Source organism: Scylla paramamosain, chromosome 18 (assembly GCF_035594125.1).
Source record: "Scylla paramamosain isolate STU-SP2022 chromosome 18, ASM3559412v1, whole genome shotgun sequence".
NCBI lineage: Eukaryota > Metazoa > Arthropoda > Malacostraca > Decapoda > Portunidae > Scylla > Scylla paramamosain.
Genome location: NC_087168.1, coordinates 17,698,480 through 17,707,149, shown reverse-complemented (window position 1 = coordinate 17,707,149; position 8,670 = coordinate 17,698,480). Strand labels below are relative to the sequence as shown.

At 38.0% G+C, this 8,670-nt stretch overlaps 1 protein-coding gene across 4 annotated transcripts in view; it reads right to left on the bottom strand.

The window, feature by feature from the left end:
- The window catches only part of LOC135109212 (RING finger protein 17-like), a 107,051-nt gene that overhangs the window by 98,023 nt on the left and 358 nt on the right, over positions 1 to 8,670 (bottom strand). For all 4 annotated transcript variants that reach the window (XM_064020418.1, XM_064020420.1, XM_064020419.1 and 1 more), the window contains exons 2-8: positions 6,788 to 6,900; positions 5,873 to 5,952; positions 5,115 to 5,176; positions 3,611 to 3,696; positions 3,006 to 3,149; positions 2,144 to 2,212; positions 1,594 to 1,674 (exon numbers count right to left, since the gene is read on the bottom strand). In XM_064020418.1, the coding sequence (XP_063876488.1) occupies positions 1,594 to 1,674; positions 2,144 to 2,212; positions 3,006 to 3,149; positions 3,611 to 3,696; positions 5,115 to 5,176; positions 5,873 to 5,952; positions 6,788 to 6,900 (635 nt within the window). The remainder of the gene's footprint in view (positions 1 to 1,593; positions 1,675 to 2,143; positions 2,213 to 3,005; positions 3,150 to 3,610; positions 3,697 to 5,114; positions 5,177 to 5,872; positions 5,953 to 6,787; positions 6,901 to 8,670) is intronic.

Genomic DNA, 8,670 nt, shown 5'->3' with positions numbered 1-8,670 from the left:
TAATGTTTTATGAACTTTTTTTAAAATAGTCCAGATTTCTTTATTATCCTGTCAGTTCAAAAGCTAGAATCTCTCTCTCTCTCTCTCTCTCTCTCTCTCTCTCTCTCTCTCTCTCTCTCTCTCTCTCTCTCTCTGCCAATCCAGTGACTTCATAAACCCAGACTTAACAAGATGCAAATAAATAAATAAAATTAAATCAAATTAAATCAAATTAAATCAAATTAAATTAAATAAAGATAAATAAATAAAACAGGATACAAGAAGCCACCTACAAACACTATGACAACTGTAAAACTGAAGACTGCATTCCTAAATTTGTCACCCAATCTCAAAACATTTCTAATTCTGATTCTGGTTCTGGATACACACTGCACAGGGCACCATACCTGAGTTAGCTGGTGGTAAGAGGGGCAGGCCAAGTGAGTGCAAAGGAAGGAAGTGAACCAAGTGTGTTTCTATTGAAGTGTTGCAGTAGTAAGTGTGTTTGTAGTTGTGTGGTGAATCAGGAGTGTTTGTTTGTATTGAGGTGGTGCTGTGGTAAGCGAGTTTGCTGTTATGTGGTGAACAAGTCTTTTGCGTCTAAATAAGTTGACGAGGCTTGTTACAGTAAAACTTTCAACATAAAAATCAAAATCATCACAAGCATAAACAAAAACACGGATGTCTGGAAGAAATGACAAAAATCAACTCGAAAACTTACATAAATCACATTTCCCTTAAGTTACAAACACTCTTACTTCCACACAATTCTACTCTACAGCAATGTTCAAAATTTTTCACCATGTCAAAATCCACTCCAACTTTCTCCTCCCCCTTCAATAAATAAATAAATAAATAAATAAATAAATAAATAAATAAATAAATAAGTAAACAAGTAAATAAATAAATAAATAAATACAATACAATACAATACAGCAATGGCAACACAAAAACCTGCAATAAGATCCCCAAAAGTTCTAACATTGTCCCATCCCACCCAGTTCTTCCCTCATAGTAATGTTGTACAGGTAACATCAAAATGCATGTAAAATTCCTTGTAAAAAAACAGTACAAGATAACATAACCAACACAAAAGAACAAAAAAGCCTGCAACATCCAAAGCATTCCAGTATCCTCCCATCCCCACAAATTTCTCTCAATTCCTTATAAAAAAGAAAGTACGATAAAAAAAAAAACCTGCAAGTTCCAAAACATTCCTGTATTCTCCCATCTCCACCCATTTCTCTCCTCATGGTAATGTTATAGGACTAATATCACAATCCATGTAAACTTCCAAGGAAAAATAGAAGTACAAGGCAACAAAACCAACAAAAAAAAATTAAAGATCCAAAAAGTTCCATAACCCTTCCATTTTCACCCATTTCCTTCCGTGGTAGTGTTATACCGGTGCACTTCCTGAGAAAAAAAAAAATGCAAGATTCCCCCCCCAAAAAAAAGTCCCCATACCTTTCCCCATTGCAATATTATACCAGTCACATCAAAATCTATGTAACTTCTTGAAAAATAATAAATAAAATACACACAAGGCAAAAATTCCATCATCCTATTCCCATCCATTTCTCTCCCATGTGGTAATTTTATATGGGTACTCACATTCTTCTGGAACTGCAGCGCCTCCACCAAATCCTCCACCTGGCTCAGAGCAGCCTCCACCTGGGGCACCTTTAGCGAATTCTGAAGGGCAGAGCAAGACGGAGGGTGAGAGGGAGAATGGGGAGGGAGCGGGAGAGGAGCAAGAGATTATGGTGCATAAAGTGTATTGATAAATGAAGGAAGGAAGGAAGGAAGGAAGGAAGGAAGGAAGGAAGGAAGGAAGGAAGGAAGGAAGGAAGGAAGGCAGGGGAGGGAAGGGAAGGAAGGAAAACAAAGAAAAGGAAGAAAGGAAGGAAGGAAGGAAGGAAGGAAAAGAAAAAAAAGGAACAAAAGAAAAAAGGAATGAAAGATTGATGGGTAGATGAATGAAAGATGGATGAGCAGATGAATAAATAGAAAAAATAATCTAACTAAACCAGTGTAGCTCAGGTCCTGTATACTAGAACTGAATAAATACACACAGTCAAGTAGTTAAGTTTAGTGACACAGGACCATAATACAAAATAACACACACACACACACACACACACACACACACACACACACTCACCAGGTACTCCAGCTCAATCACCTCATGCTGCTGGTGTGACCCGATGATGTGACACCGGGTGCAGATGTACTGGAATGAGGGAAGACGTAGTACAAAATTATAATTGGCAAAAAAAAAAAAAAAGGAAAAAATAAGTCTTGTGGATACGAAAATGGAGAATGGTGGAGAATAAAAAAAAAAAGTGTCATCGATGGAAAAATGGAGACTAAGTTTTTGAGGAAGGAAAAGGAAAAAAAACAAGGAAATTAAACAAAAAAAGGGTAAGAAAATAATTAAGGAAAGAAAATGTAGTGGAAATGATGGAAACGTACACAAATAGAATAGAAATTAGTAAATGCGTTGAGAGAGAGAGAGAGAGAGAGAGAGAGAGAGAGAGAGAGAGAGAGAGAGAGAGAGAGAGAGAGAGAGAGAGAGAGAGAGAGAGAGAGAGAGAGAGAGAGAGAGAGAGAGAGAGAGAGATACAAACTAGCTCACGGATACTAGATACAAATTCACATTCAGCTCAGAGGCAGTTGGAAGCAGCTCTAGAGTGGCTTAATGACACCCTGCTTACTGAGACATCATTTCTATAGGTACTAAGAAACCACACGCCCTGCAGACAGCCTGACATCAAGGCAAGACACCAAAACACACCTCTACTCACGACAAGTGCTAATTCCACCGTGAACACCATATTTACATAAACAAGTGAAAGTGGTAAATAATAAAAAATTAAGTCTATGAAGTAAACCTCGTATATGAGATAACAGCAAATTGACAAACTGTAAAACTGAGTCTATTAAGTCAGCCTCGTATATGAGATCACAGCAATCTCTTGTGAAATTTAGTCTATCAAGTAACCCTGTGCCGTGTTGTGTCTCACCTTTTCAGTGTCAGCAGAAGAGCAGGTCTGACACAGCAGGGAACAAAGATCCTGTGGGTGGCTAGGGCACTTCATGACGTGCCACAGGCCATCCTGAGTCAGAGGCTTAGACTTGTGATTCTTCATGATCCTAGGAACGTGTACCTGTGTGTTGTGAGTTAATCCAGGAGGATTTAGTGTCAGTTTATTAATCTCTCAGTGCCACATTATTGGCTGTACAGTGCCACACTAACCAAAATGGAACATTAAAGCACATCATTAGTAGCAATTAGCATCAATCTAATAATTATTCATGGAGAAAGCCATACTCTTCCAGAAATAAGAAATATGCATGTTTACTAATACTCTTAAGTCTCTGAAATTCATACCTTCTCTCAACTCCATGAACTTCACATATTCAAACTGCCACTTGTGAGAACCAAATCTATTCAAACAGCAAGTCCCAAGGCAGTCCAATTCTAATTTTAACAATGTTCAAGTACTACAACCCACTCTCACAGACCATTCACTCATCCTCATTACGACAATAAGTTTGGCTGAAATCTTGTCAAACATGCACACAAATTAATATACACACACCCTATCTCTTTAATAATCCTTCTTACCTTTTTGAAGCAGCCATCACACAGCTGTGAGATGCAAGTGGTACACAGGACAGTGGCCTTGTTCTGGCAACATTCCTGACACTGACCTGTGGAAGTAAAACAAGACTATCATCATCACTACGAAGCTGACAAATAGAGAATTTCACTTCATGACATTTTAACTGACATCACCACAGTATTCAATGAGATGCCCATATAGCCGGCCCTGTATCAGTTCACTGCTAGCCCTCGCAAAGTCACCATTGCTCCTCATGCTCGATTGACTTTGTGTCTTTTTGTTGATGGCACTCTCCAAGGAGTCTGAACTAACAAGCTTTCACCTCATTATTCTTTCTGGTGCTACAGCAAGCTGTCAACATGGTGGAAGTTAAATATATGATCCAAGAATCACATCTTTTGAACTCCTCTTTGTGACCCAGAGTTATGTTTACTTTAACAGGTCATCAGACAATGCCGTACCAAAACAAACCATCACAAATGCCTAGGCATTTGTGATGCCTAGGCATGAAAAGGAATCCTTTGAAAGGGAAGCAAAGAAGAGAAGGCATCAGGCCAGGAAGGTTGCAGTGCACAACCAAGGATAGAGTGTGCATTGCTGCTGTCAGCTGCTGGGTCAAGTGGTCAACACAGCCAAAGCTGAGGACTAATCCATAACAAGTACGACCAAATGAATGCCTTACTAAGTGATCGTAATTTCACAAACATTTTAACTGCATCACTGAAGTATCAAACGCCCTTCCTTCCAACCCAATGCACACGTGAAGTTCAGTTTAGAGCTTCCAAGGTGATGTGTGTGTGTGTGTGTGTGTGTGTGTGTGTGTGTGTGTGTGTGTGTGTGTGTGTGTGTGTGTGTGTGTGTGTGTGTGTGTGTGTGTGTATATATATATATATATATATATATATATATATATATATATATATATATATATATATATATATATATATATATATATATATAGATAGATATAGATATATAAAATGGCTGCTTCCTCGAAAATACTCTCTAAAAGACTGACACAGGGCTGGCTATGTGGGCATCCCAATCAATAACTCAGTGACACAGTTAAAACATTCGTGAAATTAAGATTAAATTTCACACGTGGAGAGTGTTCATTTAATCTTACAATTATGCAGCTGTCCTTTCCTATTTGCACAGTCAAAGTGTATGTTTATTATTGTGTTTCTTCCTGGCTCCGAGCAGTGTGGGACCCTGTGCTGGCTTCCTTTTTCAAATACGTAAAGTTATGATAAATTACGTCACAGATTTCATTACGTTTCAATCACAAGACACTATAACACTGACATTTATTAATTTCATTCAACATACATACTGTACAAATCACCATTAGACTAACTGTTAGGAAATAATTGACAACTTCTCCCCTGAGCTGCACTTGATTTTTCTTCTACAAAACAATTATAATTTGCATGAAATAAATGTCCACTTCAAATTATTAATATATTCCAATGACGAACAACACAACCACAATGAACCTGCCATTACCTTTGCTGCCATGCTTTGGTTGTTGGTAAGGCTTGGAGAAGTGAGTGTTCATCCATAAATTCCTGCAGAACAAGATGCAACACACCATTACGCTCACAATATACAGGACCCAAAACATACACCAACACATGCAACTCAAAGTACAGAGCTCAAGATGGTAGCAAGAGAGAGAGAGAGAGAGAGAGAGAGAGAGAGAGAGAGAGAGAGAGAGAGAGAGAGAGAGAGAGAGAGAGAGAGAGAGAGAGAGAGAGAGAGAGAGAGAGAGAGAGAGAGAGAGAGAGAGAGAGAGAGAAATTGCATTATACTATAACAAAGGGTGATGTATTCTTAAAAGTAAAGCTGCTATACCTGCAACACTAATTTAAAGTAATTCTCTTAAGTTTCCAAGTGGATTTTGAGATAAAAAAGCAGATCAGACAACATGAAGGTATTCAATGAGAAAACTAAATTGGTCTAATCCTGAGTTATGAAAATGCAACTTTTTTTTCTTTTTTTACCTGATGATTATCACTTTCCTATGCTGTCAAAATAGTTCACATTATTATTTTTTTTTTCATGCATTTCCTATTAGGTTAGAGTTTTCCCAATGGTACAGAATCATTTATCAGTTCCCTCCCTCACCTCACTTGCCCATCAATTCCCTCCCTCACCTCACTTGTCCATCAATTAGTTCCCTCCCTCACCTCAACTGTCTATCAGTTTCTTCCCTCACCTCACCCTATCACCTCTCCTCCTACCCACAGCTCATCCACACTCACTCTGGATTCCTGCTCTGGTAGAGGCCACCAAGGATGTGAAGATGTCTCCTGCTGTGGAACTTTTTCCCAACTATGGTGACCTGTGGAAGAGAACATCTCAGTACAGCATCAAGATCTTGGAGGCAGGGCCCTGGTACTCAAGCCCAGGTCAGGATTGAGCTTACCACGCTGATAAAGACCATTGAAATAATTAAACAAACTGCTGTCAAGGACCTTTCAAACTGTAAGGCCTTAGGGAAGAAGTACCCTGCTTGAAGGTGAGAGGAAATGTCACAAGAAAAGAAAGAACCAGGAAAATAAAGGAATGTAAAACAAAATATGAAAACTTGAGATTATGTGAATGCAACTGAATTCCTGGCTATACAGAGACGACTTTGCCTCATCTCACACTGCAACTCCAGTTCACCTAGCAGAGATCACAGTGTAGTCTCTATTCACCTGGCTAAGTACACATGGGGTGCATGCCAAAGAACCAGACACCAAGAGCCAGCAAGTAACAGCACACAGCTTACCATCACCACTCACAATAATTAGAAGCTGCACTTCTGGTTTGGAAACATATAAGCTAATGATCATAACACTGCACCAGGGTAACATTTGAGAATACTCCATATAAAAAAGTAAATGAAAATTGCATTAACACCAACAAAAAGGCTTCAAGCAGAAAAATCACCTGCACACAACAGAACTTTACATGAGCATCAACAAAAAAAGCTTTATAATAAAAAGATCACTCGTACACAACAGACCATGACTGTAGCATTGACAAAAATGCCTTCAAGCAAAAAAATCACCACAAAAAAACACACATACACAACAGAACATTACACAAAATATCAACAGAGAGGCTTTAAACCGAAAAATCACAAATGCACAGTGAAGAGGCATTAAGTACATCCACATGTTGCTACTCACCGTCTGACACACTATACAGGTGTGGGAGGTAGACCCCATGCACGCCTGACACACTGCATGGCCACACGATAACAGCAATGGCTCACGCCTGTGGTGGGCGTGGTGCTTCCGGTCTGTGGGAGAGGCACAACATGAACACCATAAATATATAATGTATGTAAAGGTGACACAATACTTAACATAACATGTATGGAAAGGTGACAAATGTAAGGTAACATGTATGAAAAAGTGACAAATATATACTATGGTAATATGAGTGAAAAGGGAACAAATATATAGTAAGATGAATGAAAAGATGACATTAAAGCTGTAGTTACACCTGAGTTAAGTTCAATCAAGTCGAGGCAATTTATGAAGCATCTCAAATCATACTAATTAGAATTCATCTACAGAAAAAACTGTTCACACCAGACAAATCAAGGTAGCTCTCAAGAAAGTCATGCCATCACACTGCATAGTCAAAATTTTCTGTATCCGTAAGTCCTTTGTGTGAACTCGAAGGTTTCCTAACTTAAGAGATGCATCTTTTACTTACTAACAGGAATAAATGAACATATGTGGGTGTTATCATAAATTATTGTGATAATGATATGCAATTATTGGTTATCCAATATATAATTATTTTCTCGTATTATCAATTCACTGGTATTGGCGGTACTTTAGATTCAAACTAGTGATAATTGATGATTCTAGTTTTTGGAACATGAGTATGTTGAGGTTTTAAACTTTCAAGATCAAATGTAGTTATTTTACTTAAAACAATTACTTTTCATGAAGAGACAGGATAAATATTAAATTTTAAGTTTTGCAAAGATTTTTTCAGTTTTCTAAGTTATTGGCAAAAATAAAGATTTGGATTTATCAATTTTTATAGTTAAAATATCAATATCATTATCACTAGTATCAGAATTTTGGATTTATTGATTTATCAGTTATCAGTTATCAGGCAATACGTTCATCACAAGCTATCGATTATTTATTGGTTGTTGCCGATAAGGTTATCATTATCAAGTTATTGGTTATCATGATAAATTTTATAGTTATTGCACCCAGCTATGTAAATAAACAGGGTATTTCTTTACAACTACCTTCATTTTTTGTTGAATTACTGTGAGCTTCGTAAAAAGTGGACTAAAACCTTCACAGATAGAAAGTACACTACATATACAGATCGATGTGGACCAGTAATTGTAAAGATTAACCATTTTTTGTCACTGCATTATACAGACTTGTACTGGAATTTTCAATAAGATACATACATCTTTACTAAAACTCTAACTGTATGTCTGCAAAAACTGTTCATGTTTATGGAAGATCCAGTTAAGTCCTGCCGCTTCAGTAAATTTTCACTTGTCATCCTACAGAAATTGCAGACTTTTCTCAGTTATTAACCAGGTCTGGAAATGTTAACAGCAGAACCTTCCAAAATCCTGTCAGCAGGTGTTCAGTTCAGGCTCCCAGATTTGGATTCTCTCACGTTTTGACAAGGAAGCAATATGGGGTGATGCCTGAGAGAGAGGAAAAGAAAATGAGAAGTAAAGACAAAATGAGAATGAGAGGAAAAAAAAGAAGAGAAAAAAAATACGAAGTGAAGAGAACAATAACGAAAATAAACATGGAGAAGCGCCACTGGGTAAACCCGCCCAACAATCTGAGCCTGAACCAGCTGTCCCTGCCACGCCACGCCGCCAGGGACGCCTCCTGCCTGGCCCTCTTACCTGGAGACTGCCTAACCCTGGCACTGAGGCGCAGGAGGCCATTACTGATGCCCCAGCCCTCAGTAAGAGAAATAACACAAATTATCTTAAAAAAAGAGTTGGTAAATACATCTAAAGGAATTTGTAAATGCCGTGGTAGTCAATATTCAATAGGACCCCTCCTCA